This window comes from Macrotis lagotis, chromosome 5, assembly GCF_037893015.1.
Source record: "Macrotis lagotis isolate mMagLag1 chromosome 5, bilby.v1.9.chrom.fasta, whole genome shotgun sequence".
Taxonomy (NCBI): domain Eukaryota; kingdom Metazoa; phylum Chordata; class Mammalia; order Peramelemorphia; family Peramelidae; genus Macrotis; species Macrotis lagotis.
The window spans coordinates 271,502,771-271,526,660 of record NC_133662.1 but is presented as its reverse complement, the minus strand read 5'-3'; the positions used below and the strand labels follow the sequence as shown (position 1 = coordinate 271,526,660).

At 51.9% G+C, this 23,890-nt stretch overlaps 1 protein-coding gene across 2 annotated transcripts; it reads right to left on the bottom strand.

The window, feature by feature from the left end:
• Window positions 1–712: 712 nt before the first annotated feature.
• Window positions 713–23,620, bottom strand: LSS (lanosterol synthase). 2 transcript variants are annotated; one of them, XM_074189887.1, is made up of 22 exons: window positions 23,405–23,620; window positions 23,180–23,336; window positions 22,652–22,790; window positions 22,458–22,566; window positions 21,547–21,668; window positions 20,009–20,105; window positions 18,970–19,105; window positions 18,289–18,397; window positions 16,260–16,378; window positions 15,587–15,684; window positions 15,250–15,277; window positions 14,463–14,519; window positions 11,995–12,066; window positions 11,142–11,192; window positions 8,764–8,913; window positions 8,034–8,130; window positions 7,590–7,695; window positions 6,770–6,835; window positions 6,289–6,372; window positions 5,013–5,183; window positions 4,347–4,425; window positions 713–4,225 (listed from the first exon to the last, which is right to left on the bottom strand). In XM_074189887.1, the coding sequence occupies exons 1-22, from the start codon at window positions 23,416–23,418 to the stop codon at window positions 4,088–4,090; spliced, it is 2,199 nt and encodes a 732-aa protein (XP_074045988.1). In that variant the 5' UTR covers window positions 23,419–23,620; the 3' UTR covers window positions 713–4,087. The 2 variants fall into 2 exon arrangements, with proteins under 2 accessions (XP_074045988.1, XP_074045989.1); XM_074189888.1 differs by lacking the exons at window positions 23,180–23,336; window positions 23,405–23,620 and adding an exon at window positions 23,031–23,074.
• Between the last annotated feature and the right edge of the window lie 270 nt (window positions 23,621–23,890).

The window sequence follows — 23,890 nt, the reverse complement described above, 5'->3', positions numbered from 1 at the left end:
AATGATTACACAAAGCTAAGTGTCAACAAAATTAGGAATATAAAAAAATGAGTATTTTTAAAAATATAAAATACTTAAATTGGTAAGAGAGTAAATAACCCAAGTGAACCCATCTCAGAAAAGGTTGAACGTGCCGCTAATAGAAGGCCAACAAAAGATGCCAAACAAAATGGTTTCACAAAAAAAGAATTTGATCAAATATTCAAAGAATAATCCCCTTCAGCATAGTGGATAAAGCTCCGGCCCTGGAGTCAGGAGTACCTGGGTTCAAATCCTCTCAGACACTTAATAATGACCTAGCTGTGTGGCCTTGGGCAAGCCACTTAACCCCGTTTGCATTGCAAAAAAAAACCCTAAAAAAAGAAAAAGAATCCCCCTCTATAAATTGTGATCAAAAACATAATGGTTTATTGCACGCACTTCCATCTTCAAAGTTCAATCCCAACAATAGTGCAAAAAATGGGCAAAAAAAATCACAGTAGAAAAATGGAAATAAACCAGATCAGTTTTTTAACCAAACATAAAAATGTTTACCTCAAAAAAAGGATAAAAGATCAAACTATTATAAAGACACTTGCTTTTGATTAAAAAAAAGTATTTCCCTCAAAGCAAGAGCAAGGACAAAAAATGAAGGATATAGCAGGAACAAGGAGAGGACAGGGCCAGGTCATTCTCCCCATTACAATTGGATAAGCAGTAAAGACAACAAGTGTTAAACAATCCAGCATTTTATTTAGAATATTCATAAGAGATTAAAGTCGATCTAATCATAGCAAAATAGAACCCAAGACAAAGCCCCTCAGGTACATTAGCCTTAACAAAGTCAGTAGTGAAAGAAAGGGAAAGGTCAACTTCAAGATCCACCAGATACTTGGGGACTAACTTCTCTCGGGGATCTGGAAGTCCTATGGTAATCGGAGGAATGTACAGAAGAAGGAAGACAAGGCAACATTAAGGAAAACAGCAAAGCTTTCCTTTAAGAATCGTACAAAGGCTTCACAAAATATGGATAACAATTCAATCTATACCCTCAGCCCCATGGCATCATTTGCTCCAACTCATCCGAAAGGGTTGAACGGAGTTCCAACAAACTTACCCTGGACTAGACCCAAACCCATAGAGGCTAGGCTTTGGCAAATCCAGGCTACTCCATAAAATCTGAGGATCAATTAGCTCATCATTTACCTTTATAAAGTGAACAGGGACATTGAACTGTATGCCAAAAATTCTTTGGGAACCCCCCCCCCCATTTTAGCCCCATAAACTCTAATCAATCATGCAAATCCATCATCAGACATTCACAAAGCACTTAGGAGTCAGAACCCAGTATCTGCCCTCCAGAAGCTCCCATCCTATCCAATGATCTTAAGTATTACCAGAATAAAGACCCAAATTAGAAGTTAATAAAATATTTGCTCTATCACAATCACAGCAAGGTAGGAAATGTTTGCAATATTCAGCAACTATTAAGACCAAATAGAGGGATTTCACCCTATAAAAACACATTCCACACACACAAAATAACCCTTGAGTAGCCAAAAAAAAAGGACAAAGGGGAATAGCAGGTTAAGGGGTGTCTCTGTTCTAGACATCTTTCACAAAAATCCACCATCTAAGGAGCAAATACAACTCTGAAAATAGGATTCATTCTTCAAGATGTCAAAAGAATTTTAATGGGCCAGTTTTCACAACAAAAAAAATAACCCTCCTGAAAAGCTGCCCATTTTATGAATCTACATTTCTCTGACTGAAAACCACCACCTATCTACCATCTCCCACATAGCTGAATGCTGGTTTAACCTCAGTCAGAGGTCCTTGGGGACAGCTGCTCCCTGGAAAGAAGTCTGCCTCCTCTCAGTCTGTGGGTGACCCGGGACCTTGTCATTCCGGTTTTTCAGGCAATGTTCTTTTCCAGGTGTTGGCTGCTAACTCTATGGGAACTGGGGGGGCGGGGGCGTTTCTACTGAGAAGTGATAAAGGGGACAACCATGTGCTTGAACATAAACCTGGAGGTGGGGATGCAGTGTTTCCCAAGGGTGTAGGTTGCTGGCCCCTCCCTTTCTGCTTTGGGGGAACCGAGGAAGGGTACATTTGGAATCAGAGCATCTGGATTTGAATTATGGCTCCATGGGAGTTTGAATCCTGAGACCTCTGGGAGAGTTCCATGAGGAAACAGGCCTCTAAATTCCCTTCTGGCTCTCATTCCCCAAGATCCTAGGGAGCCACAGATCAGGAAGAGGGACAGGTTTTGCCAAGATACTCAGCAAAACAAGTCTCCAACCATGAAACACCTGAGACCAGAAAAAAAACTGGCGACTGCTCACACCCTTTTCCCTTTGCTGGGGCAGAAGGAAACCTTGACCTTGAGGGAGACCATCACCTGCACTGACTGCTGGGAGCCAAAGGAAGGAGGTAGGGGAGCTACACCCAGAGCATCAGTGGGTTTTGGACCCCCTCCCCCCAGCTTCCAAGAACAGCAAGGGCTCTAGGGAAGACACAGGCCAGTGCCTCCAAGCCTGGGAAGGACTGAAGAGCTAGCCCCCACCTGTGGGGAGAAAAGCCTAGAGAATTGGGCCCAGACCCTGTTTTCACCAGGGTGTACCAGCCTGCCTGGCAAAAGCAGCGCTGGGGCAATGCCCACAGATCCACCCTTTTCCCCTGACAGCATGCAGCAGGGATGCCCAAGGAGCACAAGGCCCTCTGGGGCTCCTGCCAGGGAGAAGTGACTTCTGCTTCCCATTAGAACCCAGGTAGGAGCCCATCCTACTAGCTCTAGGAAGAAAAAAAATTAAAGCTATTCAAGAATCAGCAGGTTCTAAAATACAGATAATAAAAGGAGGCACTGAATCTGAAACACACGGGCTAACGTTGGCAAGTCCCAGCTCTAGACCAATAACCCTACAAACTCCAGGGCAGATGAGATGAGCACTCCAGGAGAAGACACTCCCGGGCCAGGGAGTGAGCAGTCAACCTTTGAGAGGAAGGCATCTGCCAATCAGCAGGTATTGGAGGTGGCTGAATGAAGCAGCCTGGGGTGGACTGATCTCGGGGAGGGCCGACGAACACAGGGCATCTGGGAAGAGTCTGGGGCCTACCACAGATTCTATTTCCTGCAAACTCATTGCTCAACCGATGTAATGCAGTTCAGACTAAGGTGAAATCTTGAAAGATTAGCTGGGTCCCATCAGGAAGAGGCCAAGAGACCCCGGAACCTCACTCAACCGCTGCTTCAGGGCCTCTATAGATCAGTCAACAGACCTTCCTTCTTGTAAAATGAGGCTCCCCAAGAAGTGGGCATCCTCCTAGACAGGGGATAAGGCATCTCACCATTTTCTCCAGAAAGGAGGAACTGTGGAGGCCAGGACGGCAAGGCCAAGAAGTGGAATGGAATCTGTGCAGCTGCATGCCCACTGGGCCAGTGCCTCCATCCACTCAGACTCATGTGGGTTATTTAGAAACTTGTCTCTGTCTAGCTTAGGTGGGTTATGCCAAGTATTCAAAAGTAACAAAACTTAACAAAGATTTGTAACAAGGTAAATGTGAGTAAAAATGGCAAAAAGTTTACATTATGTCATTAAATATGAAAAAAGGCAGCTCCCAGGTCAGCCACCCAATGGCTTTGATCAGCCTACTGGTGAGCAGGGGGAGGATGTCCTAGGAGCTCAGATCAGAGGTCATGAAGGAGAATTTGGTTGAGTTTCCCAAGAGATTTGATGAACCTACCTAGCTCCCAAGGGGGAAAGGGCAGTGTCTGCCTTTTGGCCAGGCCCCAAAGAGCCAAAGATGGGCTCCTAGGGGTGCCCTCATAGGACAGACACAAGGATCCTCCCACAAAGAACATGATTTGTGGTGTGGAAAGGACTGGGGTGGGATCAGGGGCACCCTTGAACGCTTCAGCCTTGGCTCTCTTCTCTTCCTGGAGCAGACCAAGATCCTCAGCTGTCACCCATGGGAGACACAGCACAAGAACAGGGTGAAAGGTGACCTGGGTCGGAGTCCTGCCACCACATCCTCCACCACACCCACCACTTCCACACGTGACTCCAACACTGCGGATCTCCCGTCAGGAACTCCCTGGGCTGAGGGTTCACATCTTCCCTTTGCCAGCGAGGTGGCTGTGGGGATACAGGTGGGAAAATCGGCCCAAAGTCCAGATGGGAAAAACATTCCTGTAAGACGTGTAGCTGATAGCACAAGACTTGTTGAAAACTCCAGCGATGTTGTCCTACAGACAAACAGACAGAAAAGGGCTATGGCCCTGAAGACCAGACCATTCCCCTCCCATCCCCACCTCGTGCTGCCCCCAGGGCCAGGGAGATGGTCGGGCTTCAGCCACCCTCCTCTACCTGAGGCCAGTCTCCATTGAGCAGCTGCTTTCCCAGCACGCATGTCACTCCTCTCTCAATGGCCTCCGTATCAGGATGCCTACCAAAAAAACCCATGGATGTAAGAAGGAAAAGTCAGTTATTTTGAAGAAAGAACTATTTCTCCAAGAGTCTTCCTCATACCAGCACAACTAAAGGAAATGGAAGACAAGACGCAGGTGTGGCGTCTGACCATGCAGACTCCAAGAGCCTCGGGTCTGGGCCCAGGTGGACCCCGATGGCTGGACAGAGGAATCAGGACCACCATGGGCAGCTGGGGGTGAACAGGCACAGGCAGCAGCTCAACTGATCAAAGACATTAAGCCCTTGCCCTCGAGGAGCAGAAAGACTGGGAGCTCAAGTTCAGACCAGAGACAAACTACCCCAGAAGGTACAAGACACCACAGTTGGGGGTTCTTCAGTATTTTGGGATCCCAGGAGACTTGTGAGCAACATTCGTAATATGAGGAAATGAGATGAGAGTGAAAATGAAGGGCCATTTGTACCCCAACTGAGCCCCCCTGAAATTGATCCAGAGCTCCAGGGCTGGAACATCCTGCACAGGTGGCGGTGACACTGCCATCGGGGTGATTTGGTGCTTACCACCACACCTGTCAGTACACAGGAAGGACTGCCCTGCCCGCCTACCTGGCCGCCATGAGCCCCAGCAGGGCCCAGCAGCTACAGAAGAGCTGGGATGTGGCGCTCTGGACATAGCGCTGTTGCTCACAGGACTCGAAATTCTCCCCCCAGCCTCCATCCTCCATTTGCTTAGAAAGCAGAAATTCGCAGGCCTTCTTCACCTCCGGACAGGCGACCCTACCCAAGAGAAGTCAGGAGCCATCCAACATGCCGCAGCCCCATAAGGCCACAGCTGCCGCCACACAACTACCAACCAATGCTGACCGTTTCTCAGAACCCGCCCCAGAACTGCCCACACATCACCATACCATCACTTCTGACAAAGGTTTCTAAACACAAAGGGGAAATCAACCACCCCTTCAGCTCACCTGGGGGAATTCACATGCGTCCTCATTGAGGATACAAAACTTGAATAAACAGACATTTTGAAGAGGAAGATAAAGCTAAGGGTAGAGCCTGGAGGAGTTGACCTAGCCAGGCCAAAGTTGTGATTTAGGGAGGTTACTAAGGCAGGGCAGCACTAAGCAGAGGACCGGTCTTGGGCTAGGTTTGAAACCAAGAGGAAAAGAAAAACAGCCAAATCCACAGGAGGGAAGGTCTCAGGAGGTCAGTTGAGCACCAGAGGCTACTCATGCTAAGTCCACACAAGTTATATGCCCTATATCAGCTGACCAGATAAACAGTCAGGAAGGCAAATCTGAACAAGTCTGAGTTCCCTCTGGCTGGCTGAAGGAAATAACCTCCAAGGCTGCCGAGAGACCTTCTGGGGAGTCTTCTGGGCAGGCTGCCCTGACCAGAGGGAGAGAACAAACAGTGACAGTCTTTAACCTAACATACTCTGCAATGGATCAGTGATGGGCAGAGGCACTAAAAGCTTGGTGTCCCTGTCCAGAGAAAATCTCCCCAGGGAAACCTTAACCCTAACCCTAACCCTCAGCAGCATCTTCCACTCAATCAAGTGATCCCTGGGGGGTTGGCTGAGGAAACTGAGAGCTGGGATTTTACTGGTGTAGGAAACCCTCTCAGAAAAGCTCTGCTGTGCAGAGACTTCCAAAGCAGCCAAATCCCTGGAGGGGCAGGATCCAAATGCAGCTCTTGATTCTTCCAAAACCAGCTCTCGACCCTCTCTGCTCAAGGGAACACAAGTGCTCCTTTGCTTGGGGGGGGGGGGGGCAGCACTGCAAGAGGCCAGTCCTGAGAACCCAACCCTCCAGCATCTTCCAATAGTCACCCATGTCACTGTAAGCCCAGATGACAGGATGGAGAGGGATATGCCACTTACCCATCAGCATCGTAAGTATGACCCATGCATGCAAATGCTTGCAATCCAAACCATGTCCCATAGGTGAAGCACACCCCCCAGGACCTGGCAGAAAAGGAGAAAGAATGAAACTCCCATCCAGCTTCAACATGCAGAAAATTTGGCTGTCCAACTAGTCCCATAAACCAGAGTTTGCCCAAATGCTCCTAGCTCCAGCCTGGTCCTACAACTGTTCTCCAGCCAAAGACTCAAAGAGCTTCATGGCCCAGTTCCCCTGTAACACCTACAGTAATGACTCCAGGTCATTGTGGGGAGGCCACCATGCTAGAAAAGCAAACCTTCATTTAAGAGAGTTTACCAGGGCTGAAAGTCCCACCCCCACCCCCACCCTAGCAGCCACAAAGGCCTCAAGTCAAAATCTCTCCAAGCATCTGTCCAGAGGAAAAAACAAAGCAAGAAGGATGGGTATGAAGATGGACCCAAAAGACCCCCAGGGACTTACCCTACCCATGACCCGTCGACCCTCTGCACCTGCTGGCAGTAGCGCAGTCCATCCTTGAGAGTTTGCCTAGGTCAAAGGACAAAGAGTCAACCATCAGCCTTGGGCCCACGGTCACTTCCTCTACAAGTTCTAGCATCTAAGGCAAGGGCCTCTGAGGGTCATGGGGCCTACAGTCCTGCACGACTGATTCATCTTCAGACTCGGAGCTGCTGTCCGGCTGGGCTGGAAGGGGACATGGAGAATCCCAGAAGCTCACTACACAGAGGCAAAATGGGAAGAACCATAGTAGCCTTAAATTTCAGCATATCAGTAAGATATCCACCATCTGAAAATAAAAACTGTTGTTCGCCTTTGTTTTTGTTGGATTCTACCAAAGGCAAAACTTATTCATTCTTAATAAAGAAACAAAATGTGGAGGCAGGGAGGTGGTTCCATACAAGAAGCCAAACCAGTCCACCCAAGAGAGGACCATGATGGCTTTGTATGGCTTTCCAGGTTTGAAATGGGTTAGTTTCTATCCTCAATTAGAAGACAGCACAGAAGTGAGCGAGACACCACACCAAACTACCGAGCAGAGGCCACTGGATAGAGCAAGAAGAACAGCAAAACCACTCAGAGAAACACAAGCTCCAGCATCAAATCTCAGGAGCAGAGACTTAGGGCAGCCGCTGCCACAGGGTCAACATGACCCATCCTGAAGTCAGGCTTGGCCAAGGTCCTTCTCCTCTGGCCAGACAGATGAAGAAACTGAGGCCCAGGGAGCTGAAGCCAGAATGAAATAAAGACCCCCAAAAGGTACCTCTCCCCTGATCTCTCTCACCTGATCTCCTCTGCCCTGTACTCGGGGTAGGACTCCTGGAAATGCTTCAGCGCCTGCATCACGGCTGATGTACATTCCACATATGAATAGTCAATCATTATGTCCCCTGGGACAGAGGCAGCAAGAGGCCCAGAGTCAAGAGCATGCTCCAGGCCAACAGACAGAGCTACGGCCCTCACCGGAGAAAGATGCGTCTGGGATCCAAGTGATCCACAAGCACAACCACGTCACCTTCAGGACGGAGAGCCTGAGGCCCAGGGAGATGGCCACACTCCAGGCGGATAGGAGCAGTGGCCACCCCCAATGAAGGGGCAGTGGCAGTGGAGAGGTGAGGGGGGCTCCCCTCACAACTGGGGAGCTCCAGCTAGAGGTAGATGGGAAGTCAGACCCTGAATCCAGGGTCAAATCTCTCCCCACTGTGCTGGAGTAGATGAGGAGACTCACCAAACACCTCTGAGGGATTCAGCAATTCCAACAACCGCCCTCCACGCTTCTTCTCATATGTGGCAAACCCACCATCCGAATTCTTCATGCTCAGCAGCTACATAAAAAGGAGATAAGGAGATTGAGGCCACATCCTGTTGGCTGGGTTCCCATGTGAGACACCTGTAACTGGGGACCTTGATCCACCAAGTTGTTATCCCTACTGAGCTATTCTAATCCATGCTAAGGAGCAGATTCTCTGCTTTGACTGGGCCCAACAGCTGCAAGGGAGTCTTGAAGGAGCTCAGCCACAGATGGAAGGGAGCTGACCAAAGCTACAGTGGGGGTAAACCTTCCAGTAATCTGGGGACTAGGAAAAGCTGAGGCTCCAGTACGAGTGAGGTCCAGAGCCCTTCACTCTGCACTGGGTTGGACTCCCCTCCACATCCAGGGGGTTGAGATGACCATTTCAGGTTAAGAAACCAGATTTTATTCATTCATTTCTGGTCAGAACAAGGAGCTAGGCCAACCTGTGAGGTTGGAAGGCTGGGAAGGCAGCTTGACCAATGGGATGGCCAAGCCTTCAGCTCATGAGAACTCACAGAGCCTTGCGGGACAAGACTGCAAACCAAACAAACACTGGAAGGGGAAAAGACAAAAGGAGCAAGCCCCAGAGCAAACCTCAAGTCCCAAGGGCTGGCTGAGTGAGTGCACCTACTATCATCCCCCTCTGGAAGCCCCTGGAACTTACCACATTGACAGCATCATACAATCTCTCTTTGGGGACAGGGTTTAGGATGAAAGGACACTTCTCATGCAGGAGGAGGAGAGACTTCAAGCCCTCTGCTGTGCAGTCGGCAACAATCCAGCCACAGTCCCGGGTACTGAAGGGGAAGCCTCCCTACAAGCCAAAGATGACTGGGTGTGACCCTCCATTCAGCCCCTTGGCTCCCCACCTCATTGCCCTCTGAGACAAGAAGATGTGTTGAGGAGTGGGCCTTCAACAAGAATCTGCCAAGAAAATTAAAGGAATATCCTTCAATTGGGGAATGGTTTAACAAACTGTGATCCATGTATATGATGGAACACTATTGTTCTATTAGAAACCAGGAGGGATGGGAATTCAGGGAAGCCTGGAGGGATTTGCATGAACTGATGTTGAGCGAGATGAGCAGAACCAGAAGAACATTGTACACCCTAACAGCATCATGGGAGTGATGATCAACCTTAATAGACGTGCTCATGCCATCAATGCAATAAATAGGGACAATGTTTGAGTACCTGCAAAAGAGAATACCATCTGTATCCAGAGAAAGAACTGAGGAGTTTGAACAAAGACCAAGGACTATTACCTTTAATTTAGAAAAAAAGCTGTTATCTTATTATGTAATTTTGCTATCTTGTGCTTTATTTTTCTTCCTTAAGGATCTGATTTCTTTTTCATCATATTCAACTGAGATCAATGTATAGCATGGAAACAATGTTGAGACTAACAGACTAACAGACTACCTTCTGTGGGGTTGGGGGGACAGAAGCAAGAATGGGGCGAAAATTGTAAAACTCAAAATAAATAAAAATCTTTCTAAAAAATAGAATCTCTTCTCTAAGGATATGATTTCTCTCTTGTCACACCCAATTTGGATCAAGGCACAACATGGAAACAAAGTAAAGACTGACAGAGTGCTTTCCGTGGGGGGGGAGGGAAGTAAGATTGGGGGGAAATGTAAAACTCAATATCTTTAATAAAAATTAATAATAAAAAAAAGAATCTGCCAAGAGAAACAACATGAGACAGACCGCCCTCATTTTACAAAGGAGGAAATTGAGGTTTGCTTAGGGAGGACGGGTGTCATGATCAAAAGACCCACTGGCCCCAGGCTGGATTCAAAGCAGTGAGGACAGTGCAATGACAGATCGCTCCTACGGGAAACAGGAAAAGGATTAGACTGTGATGAGGAATCCCAACCTTCTGACAAGTTCAGGAGATCAAAAAGAATTCCCTGATCCCAGGTAAGAGTCTAGGGAGCTTCCTGACACTGGTGAAAGGGAAAGGGACAGGCAAGACCAACACGAAGGCTCAATGCTGGGCCTCCCGCCCCAGCCCAGCACTCTGCCCACTGCTCAACCAGGGCCTCTTCAGTCATTGGACCATCTCGAACTCTTCCCCATGTCCTCTCACTCATATGCCTTCAGACCTACTTTCTCTCCTCTCACTCGCCTCGAGGCCTGACGGTTTCTCATCGACTTCATTACTTCGCCCAAACTTCTCTCTCCAGTGGTCTCCGAGGAGTCAAATCTGAGGGCCTCTTCTCAGCCTAACCCTTGCTCTCTGTGACCCCTCTGCAATCATTCTTTTCTATCCTCTCCTCCTCTTCCTCATCTCCCTTACTGCCTCCTGCTCCAAGCCATGCCCTCTAAACCTAGGGCTCATATTCCAAGCCCCTTTTCTCCTTTCCTCTCCTGACAGACTCTTCATTCCAATGACACAAGGCCCCCCCACCAAGGTGTTCTACTGACTTCTGTCCTTCCCTCCAGCTGTCCCTCCCCTATGCCTGGGACCCTTTCCCTCCTTGGCACTGACACTCCATGCGGGAAACCACAACCAGAGCTCATTTGTTCACATTTGTTGGCATAGTGTCTTCCCTCATTAGACTGGAAGCTCCTGGAGGCAGGGCCTGAAGTTTGTTTCTTTTACAATCCCCTTCCTTTCTCCCTATGATCAGCTGCCTTGGACCCAGGAGGACAAAGGCAGTCATGGGACTGGAGTCAAGGGCTGGTTGAAAGGATGCTTAGAAGGACTTGAGACCAGGAAACCCGGGACCTATTCCTGGCTCGGCCCCTCCCTTGCTGTGAAATGCCTACGTTTCCTTCCAAAGAAGGTCTTCCCTAGGTGCACCCGGCCCTACCAGCCTTGGCCCAGATAGCTTGCTCAGCTCAGCCAAGGCCTGGGTTCCTGGTCTGCTTTCTAGATGAAGAGCCTCCAATGAAGCACCAGCCAAATCAAAGAGAGAGGAAGGAAACACACACACACACACACACACACATCCTAAGACAAAACAAAAGACAGGGAAACCATAAGAATCCAAACAAGATTGCTCCTGTCCGGGCCACACCCAAATCACACTGTACCTTGTTCATCTGACGATAATATTTCTGGTACTTGACAGGATTCTCTGGAATCTACACCAGAATCCGTGTGTCCCACGCAGCCATGGAAAGGGAAGCACAACATGTGTTACACAGAACCAGTAGCAACAAAGATAAACTGGAGAAATTGGACATCAATTCCAGTTCCCCAAACACCAGTTTTTATGTCACACTAAGCCCTTCTCCCCCACTCCTCTTCCTCGACCCCTCTGCCCATGACTGTCATCCCATCCTACTGTTTCCAACCAACTCTTCCTGGAAAACAATGCTTATTCCATCAAGTCAACCGAAGGGGAAAAGTGGTTTGATATATAACAAAATTTCCACAGAGCTAAACACATGAGTGACCAAACTAGGCTTCTGGCTTCTAATCTTCCTTATTTACTAGCCCCTTGGAGGCTTTCATCCCCAAAGACAAGGTTCAGGAGGCCTTTTGGACAAGAACTTTGTTCAAGGTAGTGACCAGGCCTTGTTCAGTAGCAGGAGAGCCCTGGAAGAGGGAGAGAGTGCTGCTGCTCCTGCTGCCAGGGCAGGAACCAGACAACCATGCCACCTGCAAAGAGTCGATAGCATTTGGGACGTCATCACTGCAATCACCAGGAAAGGACAAGGTGAAGAATTGTCAACAACCTGACTCGCCCCAAGGGGGAAGACCAGTTCAGACAACGTAGACTCCCCAAGGTACAAGCACTCTCCCAGAAGCCATTCCAGGGTGTCTGGACCCTTGGACCGAGGGTCCAATGAAAAGGAAGTTTGATGCCTTTGGTTCCTATGGCCATGGTCAGACTCGACTGGGCAAAGATCACACTACTATGGACTGGGGAACAAGGCTCACCTGAGTAATTCGAAGGAACTCATAGGCTTCTTTTAGACAAGATGAAAATTCAGGCATTTTGTGAGCCCCAGCCTAGAAAAGAAACAACCCAAATGGAACAAGGGGTCATTGCATTGATTCTTGAGCTAGTTCTCCTGGCTTCACTTTGCAACTTTTCATGAGATTGCCCATATTTCTCTAAATTCTTCCTATTCTCCATTTCAGAGACTCACAGTGACATGCTAATTCAAGTGCAAGAGATATGGACATCTTGGGTCACTTTCTCCATCTAAACTCCGAAGGCTCCAGCATTCTCTCTGGCCATGCCCTAGGCCCAGAAGATTATCCCTCTTCTGCTCTGACCCCCTCCCCTCCAGGGCCTTCCTTTTGTTCCTTATCTCCTATTTCTCCTGCACATGGAAATTCTTTGGACTGAGTCCTTCAGGGCTCAGGTCTTATTCTGTCTTTCTTGCTATCCCCAGCGCCTGGCACACTGGCATACAGAACAGCTGAACCAATTCATTACTTCACAAATAGCATGTAAGTGTGCCCTGACAACCCTGGCAGTTGTCTCTGGACACCATTTCCCTTAGGCATGATTTGGGGCCTTCTGTCACAGGGTTAAATCCCTTAGCAACTTCCCCACGGAGGAACAATGCCTGGAGATGGTTGAGTCTGCTGACAAGTTTCTTGTCCTAGTTCCTCTGGTTTAGTTTGAACTTTCCTATACCAAAATGCTCCACCTGGTTTTACTCCTTGGATCCATATCCCCAACCTTCGCCAGCCCTGGCCCAGAGAAAACTGCCTAATTCACTACTCACCGAATGAGAAATTAATGCTCCTCTCTAGTCAACCGTCATTGCAAACTGCAAGGGCAGTACAAGGAAGATGCCTTTTCAGGACTAGCTGAAAGACCCTGGCCTAAGTGTCCTCATCTATCAAACGAGCAGAATGGCAAACCACTGTAGCATCTCTGCCAAGAAGAGCCCCAAAAGGGTCACAAAGGATCAGACTGAATGACTAGCCCACAACTAAGATTCCAGACTGTTCTAAACACTGGCTGTACCAGTAAAGGAAAAAATAAGACTGCCATCTTTGAGGAACAGCCAACTGGGTGTCTCCCGATTGCTTCAAGTGCCAGCATCCCACAATCTGTGGCTCAGGGAATCTGTTTAATTTTCCTGGGATTTTTTGGGGAAAAAATCTCCTAAGCTGAATTTCTGACCAACCGAGCTCTACTCCAAGTAACTGAGGTTCTCGAGTGACCCAGCCTTGGGTCCCTGACCTCCAGGATCTGCCTCGACATCCTTGTCTGTGTCCCAGACCCCTCTCTTCTCACCATATTATTATATGCACAAAATACAAACGCAGGAAACTCAAAGTGATCAAAATATGTTTTAAGAAATGTTCATAGACTGATGCTGAGTGAGATGAGCAGAACCAGAAAAACACTGTATACCCTAACAGTAACATGGGGGTGATGTTCAACCTTGATGGACTTGCTCATTCCATCAGTGCAACAGCCAGGGACAATTCGGGGCTGTCTGTAATGGAGAATACCATCTGTATCCAGAGAAAGAACTGGGAAGTTTGAGCAAAGACCAAGGACTATGACCTTCAATTTAGACAAAAACCAGATATCTTACTGTCTGATCTTACTTTATGTTTCTTCCTTAAGAATATGATTTCTCTCTCATCACATACAACTTGGATCAATGTATACCATGGAAACAATGTAAAGACTGACAAATTGCCTTCTCTGGGGGTGGGGGGAGGGAAGTAAGATTGAGGAAAAATTGTAAAACCCAAAATAAATAAAATCTTTAATTAAAAAAAATGTTCATAGACTTTGTTTCTCAGAATGAGTAACACAATTTGTAACTGTTATTCCCTTAGAAGTCTGACTGGCAGAGTCCTAAATCTGTAAATTAAGAGTGTGTGTGTGTGTGTGTGTGTGTGTGTGTATCAGTACATATGAATATGCATATTTCTGTGAATACACACACACACACGCATGCACACACATGTAGACACACAGATACTACCCCTGGAGTGAAAGGGGCAATTGCTTTTACCTTACATCTCAGCACTAAACAATTTGATCATTCATCATTCTTATTCATTTCCCTTGTAATACTAAGTATTTTCTTTAAAGTGTCTTAAAAACTTCATCCTTGACAGGGATCCACACACGGCACCAGAAGGCCACGTGGTTCCATGACACATGACATGCTAAGAATTCCTGTTCAAGTGCTTGTAAGCAAAACTACTGGCGCATTTCTTTTGGAGAAAAGGCACAACTGGGGTCCTGTACGCACTGTATGCACCATCTTCTTTGGTTGCTCGATCCATCCCAGAAGCTGCCCAAGCCCTGTGGTTCATCATGCTTTGGCAAGGTCATATTAACAACCATTTTTAAAACTAAAAATGGGGCTCCAGGCCCAGGGGCCACAGGTAGGTCAAGGATAAATGTGAAGAAGTTAGAATACCTCTAGGAAGGCTTGGATGGCAAATGCTGTATCCCAGAGCTGAGAACCATTGGTGCCCTAGAGACAGAGAGCAGAGAAGCTGATCACAGAACAACATCCGATCTGCCAAGCTGGCCCCATCCTTACTCTGGAAGCTCGAGGGTTCCCACACTATTCCCTCACCAATTCCACAACAGCCCCCTTTTCTCTTACCCAATTTCACACAGGTCCAGAGTCCCAATGTCCAAGAGACCAGGGGAGAAAGGATTTCTGAGGTTCTGGGGAGGCCTCCCTGTCCCCAACCATCTCCTCCCTTCCAAACTGAAGCTAAAATGCTACAAGAGGGCTTCAAGAACTTGGCCCCTCTGTAAAGGGAAATACCCTCTCAGGAAGGGACAGACCCATGAAGTCAACCAGCTCCTTTAACAAAGGCAGTTAGTGAAGAGGAGAGACACTGGAGGTGGGAAGAGCCCAAGCAGGAGGAGAAGGGCACGGACAAAAATCCTCAACTCTGTTCCTTTTGCTCTCTTAGCATTTCTTCATTGAAACAGGTGATTTATTGGGCCAAAGACTTCTAATGGAGGAGTACCCAAGCGTCAATTGACAGATTCTCCAGCAATCTTGGGTCAACACACAAAGCCCCCACATCCTTAAGAAGGCTCCCTAAGGTCTCCTGTGATCCTGTAGAAAGCCCATTCCACATCTCACATCTCAAAACTTGAATTCCTTCATGGGGCCTGGTCCAGATGGAGATAGTGAACTCCCCCCCAACCCCACTATGGAAACCTTTGTTTCAGAGGCACTTTACCTGCATCTTCATGCCATCGAGCCCCATCCTGGAAAAGATGACAAAGCCAAGAAGATTACTCAAGGGATGGACTCCCAAGAGTCCCCCAAGTGTGAGCCCTCCAACAAGACCCATCCTTTCACACTCTCCATTCAGGCCCAACCATTGCCATCTCCCTGGCTGGACGTGATCTGCCAGGCCCCTGTACCTCCAAATGTCACCAGCCACGGTCTGCTCTCAGGCCTCCTCGGCCCTGCCCCCCACCCCCACCCCATCCTCTCCTTCCCTACAGCTGTCCCCTAAGGGACAGAAAAGTCACTTTTCTTGAAAGACGTAGAACTTCCTCAATGAAACCCACCACATATAATCTGGAATTCTAGAGACGTGTTCTTGGAATACTGAGGACTCTGGCCCATCCACATACCACCGAACAAGCATGTTGATAGTTTTAGAAATCTGCCAAAGGAAGAAAAACCCATGTGGCCAAATAGCCTAGAGACAAAACCTCCAAACAACTCCTCCACAAAGAGCTGTGTCTCCAGTATCTTTACTTTGTCCCCAGATTTGGCCTTGGCCTCGTCCACAGAATCTAAGCAACATCCTGCCTCCAGCTCTGTTCCTGCCAATGCTTCAAGGGGAAAAATCAGCCAAGTGAGAGGGGGAGAGATCATCCCCAAGGTCCCTTTGAGGACCAGCCCTCTCCCTTCTCAATACAGACTCATACAACACCCTGCAAATCCCTCTCGAGGTATTGCCCAGCTCCTATGCTTTTTGGTGAAGACTGGCACCCAGAATCTCTGGCCAGAAACGTTGGCAAGGCTGGCAAGAGCCGGAGTCAACTGCCCAGACTCAGAAAGCCCCAAAGTGGCAGAAATTGGCCCATCTACTGTCTCATTCCCTCACTTTAGAACTTGTAATGGTGCTCCTAGCCTTGATTTCCTACTTGAATGAAAGCAGCAGGAAGCAAAGAAGCCTTGTGACATGGGGCAGCCTCCTCCCCAGCCGGCAGAGGGGGGAGAAGGGAAGCCTACCGGGCCAATGCTGATGCACTTGGTGAAGCGGTCGTCGGCTGTTATGTGATCATACACCTCGGCCACAGCAAGTTTCCTCAGGCTTGACAGGTGATAGGTCTCATAGAAGTTAAGCACAGCTAAAGGGGGTGGGGACAAAAAGATGCCCATGAAGCTAGCTTCCCACAAAGGGAAAGTTCCTAAGGAGCCACTGAGGGAGGCCCTTTCACAGAATTCTCTCTCTTGGGGGACCCTCGCTACTGCTGGTGCCCTCAGCAGCCCATTATTCAGCACTACTCTGAAAATTAAAGGCAGAAACCATTGTCACAGACAAGACGAACACACATGAAATCACAAAAAGTGCTAGGATTTGTGGCTGGAGCCCAGCCGGGTGGGCTCCGGGAAGGAATAGGGAGATTTGGTCCTCAAAAGGATGGTGAGGATGGGGGCTGAGAGAGAGGGAGACCACTCAGCAGACCCCAGAAAAGAGGAGCAGGGCTTCCCCAGTCTCCAGGCCTTTGCTGACTTGGTGCTCTTCCCATTGGCAGTCTATCCATCATCCTTCAAATTCTTTGCCTGTTGTTTCCTCACACTGGGAAAATTCTTCCCCAAGCAGCTCCTGAGCCCTCTTCTGGAAGGTCAGCTTGCATCCACCCTTCCAAGAAGGTTTCCTTGATCCTCATCCCTCCACCCCCATTTTCATCCAGGCTTGCTCATGATCCACTGCCAGCAAAGGCCTAGAGACAGGAATCCCTTGACAAGAATCAAAAAAAGGTTGGCCTATTTTCTACCACATGGCAGGAGAACATAGCCTCAGAGGCCCAGATCCCCATTTTACAGAGGAGGAAATCCAGGGTCCCATTGAATGTACCAGGGAGTTGTGGCCTGGAAGGAGCCACTGAACCTGGTTAGAGCTCAGGATCCTGATCTGCCAAAAGAGAACACAAGAGGAAGTCCCTCCTGTGCCAAGGTGGCTTCCAAACCAATAGAACAAGAGCCAGGAAGAACTGACTCTGGGGAAGAGAAAATTCAGGACAGAATGAGGGCAGCAGGAAGGGGGTACCCAGGACCACATATGATAGGGCTCTGAGGGGAAGGAGCTGGAAAATCGGTCCTTGTAGTCACTTTTGACACAGATCTCATGTCCAGATTGGAAAAGGAAGTGACTCTGAAGGAGAAGAACAGGAGACAGTTCTGCTGTTAACCAAAGATCTGGGTATACCCAGGAAGTTCTCATTAGAAAAGCCCCTCCAATGGGCCAGATGCCCAATGGAGCTGCCACGCCAGGGCTGCCCTTTTAGAGAGCAGTGGGAACCATGGCCACAGCCTCAGACCCAGGCCTCTGCCCTGAAGAGCTCCAAGGACCCATGCTAGCCCAAACTCTATGGTCAGAAAGCACTGGAAATGGGGGAGGGGGAGGAGAATGTTCATTAACTGGGACTGGCCAAACAAAAGATGGAGAGTGAACATCACAGGAGACCACCATGTCAGAAAACTGGGCGAGCCTGAATGAACTGGGGCATCCTAAATACATTTCTAAGACACGGGCACTCGGATCAGTGCAATGACTGGCAGGATTCCAGAGGTTAGTTACCCTGGTCTCATACCAGAAGCATCCCCCAAGAAGTGACATCATCTTTTCCTCCCAAACACGACCTGTGATGCCACTGGTCCAGAGAAAGCCTATGCCAGGCCCCATGAGTGGTGCTGTGGCTTCTGACCCACAAGACTGGCCCTGCACCCCACCCGGAGCTCACATTCTAGTGGGGGACTGCAGGAGGAACAACCACTTGAAATGCTGGCCAAGCATCAAGATGGACTTGTCTCCCAGGCATTCATCTGCCCAGAAGCCCAAGAGAGGAGTTGAGGGCAGGCCTTGGAGGCTGTTTCTTGCCTTGCTTGCTCCTTGGTTTGCTGATGCTTGTGAGCCTCTCCTAAGAATCATGGTGGGAAATGTATCACAAGGACCCCAAAAAGCACTGACCCCTACAATAGAAGTAGTGAGTCCACAGTCCCCCGGCACCTCTCAGGAGGATGTGGGCAGACCTACCATAGACCAGTCGGAGCAGCCAGCTGTGGGGTGTGTAGAGATCGCAAGCAGCCACGTGATTCCTTTGGGCCGGCCAGTCTATGCTAGAATAGTCCTCGAGGTAAAGTTCCTGGGAAGCAGAATGACAGATCAGAAGCCAATTCTGGACTAGACAGTTGAGGCCTCTCAGGGTGACATGAGAAGGGCTGCCTGCCCACTCCCGCTCCCAGCTTCTGTGGCATGTCCTGGTCCTCAGCCTCATTTCACCTAGCCAGGACCTGAAACCTTCTCTGCCAGGGAAGGGTCCTTCCCTCTCTCCGCCCCCACCCCAGGGACCTTCTGTGGCCTCTCATACACTTCTGAAGCTCTTACGGAGCAGGGATTGTTTCGACTGTACTCCCAAGAGGAACATGGTGTGGAGGACACAATAGGTGAGCATCCGTCAACCCCCGAGGACTGGCTGCCAGCCTTCACCCTCTGCAGCCAGGGGCACTGTGAGGCCCCATGGCAGGGCCACCAATCCAAGGAACTCAGGGCCTTGTACTTCATAGCTATGGGACCCTGTGTATGTCACTGCCTCAGTTTCCTCCTCCATATCACCTGCCTCCCTGCATTCTTCACAAGACCCTCCTGCTGAGGATCCCAGAGGTCCCCAGGATCACTAGTGCTACCTGCCCAGTTCCTCCCCTCCTCAGGCCTCACCTGGCGGAGACTCTGAATCAGCTCATCTTCCGGACCCTGCAGGCGCACAGCGTAGCAGTAGCTCATGGGTAGATACACCTGTCGACAGTGGCACCACAGAGTCGAGGGATGAGCAGGGACCCAGGTAGGAAACAGCCTGACAAAGAAAGCCAAACACTCATTTCCCATCCAGGAGGGAAGTCCCAGCCCAGGATGGGGGTTGGGTGAACACCACATCTGCCCCACATCAGCAGTGGGCACTGGAGTCTGCCACAATAACTTACAAAGATGGGGGCCAACCCTGACCACACTGGATATCCTCACCAGAGAGATGGCCCCAACCTCCTGATCAAAGGGGCCTCTGAGGGCTCTCCTTGATGATGCCTCCCACAAAGGGTCATCCCATCTTCATTTGAAAACCTCAAATGACGAGGAACCTCTGGAGACCAACCAAGTGGCTACACTGAGTTTAAAAGCCACATAGGGCAAGAAGCCTTGAGGACACCCAGTCGGCTCTGACTGGCCCAGAGGGAAGGGGTGAGGGCAAGGTGGGGAAGCCCCAACAAGCAGACTCAGGAAGCAATGGCCCATGGGGATCAGTTGAGTCAGGTGGGTGGATCTAAGGGCATGGAGATGGCAAAACCATCCCCCCGAGATCGGGATGGGGGCCTGAGACCTGGGGGAGCGACCACAGGACTGGGGCCAAAACAACAGGCCTCAACCAAGGGCTGGGATAGAGCAACAGAAATCACTACCCTGGGGAGGGACCTGGTCCATGGTGTCTCAATGGGGCACAGAGGTCTGAGGGCAGAAAAGAAGATAACCAAGGAGGGGGGGAGTCACAGACACTCCCTGGGGGAGGGGGGATGATAGGAGAGGAGTGGTGCCTGACAGGCTGATATTGAGATGGTGCTGGGGAGGGAGCCTCCCTGGGCCCTCAGGTCTGTAATTCTGGGGGGGGGGGGGGCAGACAGAGAGGAGCAAGGGTCCAGCAGAGCCAACCAGCTGGCTCAAGAGCTGTGGAGACCATTCAGTCCACCGGAGATGCTATAATGCGTACCACATCTCAGGAAAGAGGGTGTTCAGTCCTTCCCAGCTGTAAACGTTCAGGATGGCTAACCAAAACTTGCCCCATGAAGGGATTCCAAGGGCACCCCCTAGAAAAGACCCAGAGCCAAGAATCAAACCCCTTCTGGAGTCTCCCAACTCTGTGACAAAATAGTTGTTGCCACTTGGGTCACAGCCAAGGGGTGAGAGCCAACGTACATTAAGAAAGGTGGGGGGCAGTCAGGTGACACAGAAGATAGAGCACCAACCCTGGAGTCAGGAACACCTGAGTTCAACTCTGACCTCCGACACTTAACAGCCACGTGACTTTAGCCAAGTCACTTAAACTCCATCATCCCACAAAAAACAAACCAAAAAAAACCCCAAGGTGTGCATGAGGCCAGTCTGCTTCCACTGAGCTTTAGACAATCACAACCAGCATGTGGGTGACAGTCTGAGAAAGGGGCCCACCCTCCCCTCCTCATCACCAGCCGTCACCATGCCTGAGCTCTGGGCCAGAGCTTCCCTCCAAGTCAGGATAAAAAAGCTGATGACACTGAATACAAAAAGAACAGGCCCGTGGCCAGCCAGTGTGGCACTAGATAAAGATATGGGGGAGAGAGGGCTGGATCCAACACCAGAAGCCAGGCAAACCAAGAAGGCACTAACATAAGATGGGGGGGGGGCCATCAGAGGTACCCTGCTCTGGTCAGAGGTGAGGTTTGAGTTCCAAGACCAGATGCTCATCGAGCCAGATGGAGAGAAAATTCCATCCCTGTAAACCCTCTTCTCCCTCATACCTCAGCCACCCAAGGACAGGAGAGTTCAGCCACTAGCATCAGTCATTCAGTGGTCCAGGGGACAGACAGAGTGCCAGTCCCGGAGTTAGGAAGGCCTGAGGTCACCCCATGTCTCAGAGCCTGTCCAAAGCCATTCAACACTGAATAAAGGCCCATACTGGTGGGGCTGCCAGTCTAATCAACCCACAAACAACCATATCCAAGACTTCTTGAACAACACTGCTCCTGTGGCCATGTGTCTGCCTTAAGGGTGAGCTTGTAACCTGGGTGGGTCTGCCACTGCCTCAGGGAGGAGGGAGAGAATTTGGAGTTCAACTGTTTTAAAAATGTTTTTGTTTTTGTTTTTGTTTTGTTGTCAAGAGAGTGAGGTTAAATGGCTTGCCCAAGGCCACACAGCTAAGGAATTATTAAGTGTCTGAGGTTGGATTTGAACTCAGGTCCTCCTGACTCCAGGGCTGATGTTCTATCCACTGCAGCACCTAGCCACCCCCAAAATAAACTATTCTTTTTTTTTTTAGGTTTTTTTGCAAGGCAAACTGGGTTAAGTGGCTTGTCCAAGGCCACACAGCTAGGTCATTATTAAGTGTCTGAGACTGGATTTGGACCCAGGTACTCCTGACTCCAGGGCTGGTGCTTTATCCACTGTGCCACCTAGCCGCCCCCCAAAATAAGCTATACTTAAAGATAAAAAAAAGAAAGCAAAGGATGCCACAGATGTGTTGGTCAAAAGGACACCACCCCTGATGCTCACCCTTCTCATGTAAGTTGGTTCTGGCACGCACCAGGGCAGGGTCATCAGGTCCAACCCCCAGGATGCGCAGAGATACATAGTTCAAGGCGGTGCCAAACACTGTCGACTTATCCTCAATGTGTCTGCCAAAGTATAAAAGGGGGGCAGAGAAAATTCACCTCTGCTGCTAACCACCCCCCCACAGCCTGGCTGTGGCCCTGAGTCCTCAGCAGAGAGCAAGACCCTGACTAAAGGGGTGCGAGAGAAGCCCAGTAGCTATGGCCCCACCCCTTGCTTCTCATGCCCCCTGCCCCACAGCTGTCTCTCCTTCCCTCACCCCCCATCTCCCATCTCTCCATCTCTCATCTCTCTTTCCCTCTTTCCCATCCTTCCCAAAGAATTCTGTCCTGCTGACCACAGCCCAAAGGGCCCAGGGCCCCAGGGAGCAGACCACCCGACCAGATTGCAGCAGGAAAAGGGTCAGTGACCGTGTCCTTCTGGGATTTCTGCACCTCCCAAATTCAAGCCCTTCGCTCAGGGAAGGATCCAGCTAGAGGCTCCCCAGGCTACCAGTGAGGGTGGCCGCCCCCCTCGCCCCAGCTGAGGGAGCTTCTGACCATAAGAGGGTGCCGGGGTGACTTCCCTGTCTGCCTCGGCTCCCCCCTTCTCCATCGCGGCCCTCTGCCCCATGGAGCCAGTCACCAGCCAGCCCGGCAGGTAGGAATCACAGCCCCCCCAGCACGCACCCCCGCCCTCCCCAGGCCCAGCTGGGCCCAGCCTGGGCCCCCAGAGCCGCTTCATCCACGGGGGGCGGGGAATCCTTCAGGGGTTCGGGAGGCTGGGGGGTAAGGCCAGAGGACCCAGCCCCCCCTTCAAGAAGCTCTCAGTGCCCTGAGGGGCCGCCGGCTGCGGAGGGCGAGGGTGGCACTCACAGGCCCCAGCCGCCGTCAGGGAGCTGGACGGAGCGCAAGTAGCGCTCGATCTCCTCCTTGTAGCCAGCCGGGAGGGGGATGCGGGCCACGCGGCAGGTGATCAGGAGGCCTGGGGGGGCAGAGGAACAGCCATGGTGCTGCGGGGCTGCCCCGGGCTGGGGGACCCCCGGCCCCGCGCCTGGGCAGATCCGTACCTGGCAGCAGGAAGAGGGGGCCCCCGTAGTCCCCGGGCCAGTGCCCGTCCTCGGCCTGCAGCTGCGAGTAGAACTTCATGCCCTTCCAGGCCCCCTGGGCGGCCGAGTCTGCGGGGGGCAGCTCCCCCAGGAACTGGGTCTGGGGGCGGGGCGGGGTGAGGGAGGAGTGCCCCCGGGACCCCGCAGCCCCCCGCAGCCCCCCGCAGCCCCCGGGCCCCAGCAGCCCCCGGCCCCCCGCAGCCCCCGGGCCCCCGCAGCCCCCCGCAGCCCCCCGCAGCCCTCGGGCCCCCGCAGCCCCCGGCCCCCCGCAGCCCCCCGCAGCCCCGCTGCCCCCGGCCCCCCGCGCCCCCCGGCCCCGCCCCGCCCCGCCCCCACCCACCGTGGGCAGGCCCAGGGCGTGCGCCTCCAGGGCCCGCTGGCCCTCGGGCCCCCGGGCCCCCGGCCCCCCGCAGCCCCCCGCAGCCCCCCGCAGCCCCCGGGCCCCCCGAAGCCCCCCACGCCCCCCGGCCCCGCCCCGCCCCCACCCACCGTGGGCAGGCCCAGGGCGTGCGCCTCCAGGGCCCGCTGGCCCTCGGGCCCGGGCCCGTAGATCCAGCGCTGGCGGCCCTCCTGGTTCAGCAGGCGCCAGCGGCTCAGCTCCGTGGCCGGGGGGCTCCTGTGGGGGCCGCCCCTCCTGCGCAGGCACCTGGGGGGAGCAGGGCGTCAGGGGGGGCGCGGGCGCGGGCGCGGCGCGGGGCGGGGGGCTGCACTCACGTGCCGTCCGTCATGGCTCCGGGGGGCTGCGGGCGCCGGGCCGGTCCCCAACGGGTCTAACCCTCGGCGGCTCGGGCTGCGGGGCTGGGAGCCGCCGCCGCTCGCCGGAGCCTGGGCCCACATGAGCCGAGGGGCGCCGGGCCAATGAGAGCGCGCGGGAGGCGGGGCCCGGGGCGGGGCCCGCGAACCAGCGGCCGCGGCCGGGACAGCCGAGCCGGGAGGGGCCAGCGGGGACGCGCGGGATTGGCGGAGGCCCGGGGGCGGGGCTCCCGGCTGCTCCGGCCCCGCCCCGTGCCCATCCGCCCCGCCCCCCGGCTTCCCCGTACCCGGGCTGCCCGCTCGCAGGCTGGGCAGAGGCCGGTGCGGCCCGCGGTGCGCCACCCCCCAAGCCTAGTTAAACCGGGGGGCTGCCCTAGTTACCCGAACCCCCAGTCACCCGGGCCCCTCTGCCCCCCAGGCCTCCAGCCTTCCGGCCGCAGTGGAGCC

Excerpts from the sequence above, each read along its gene's own strand:
- LSS (XM_074189887.1), bottom strand. Across the intron at positions 11,193-11,994 it reads AGTTCCTTCGAATTACTCAG|ATTCCAGAGAATCCTGTCAA; the intron begins GTGAGCCTTGTT and ends ATTCTGGTGTAG. Across the intron at positions 5,184-6,288 it reads CATACTTACGATGCTGATGG|GGTCGCCTGTCCGGAGGTGA; the intron begins GTAAGTGGCATA and ends TCTCTTGGGTAG.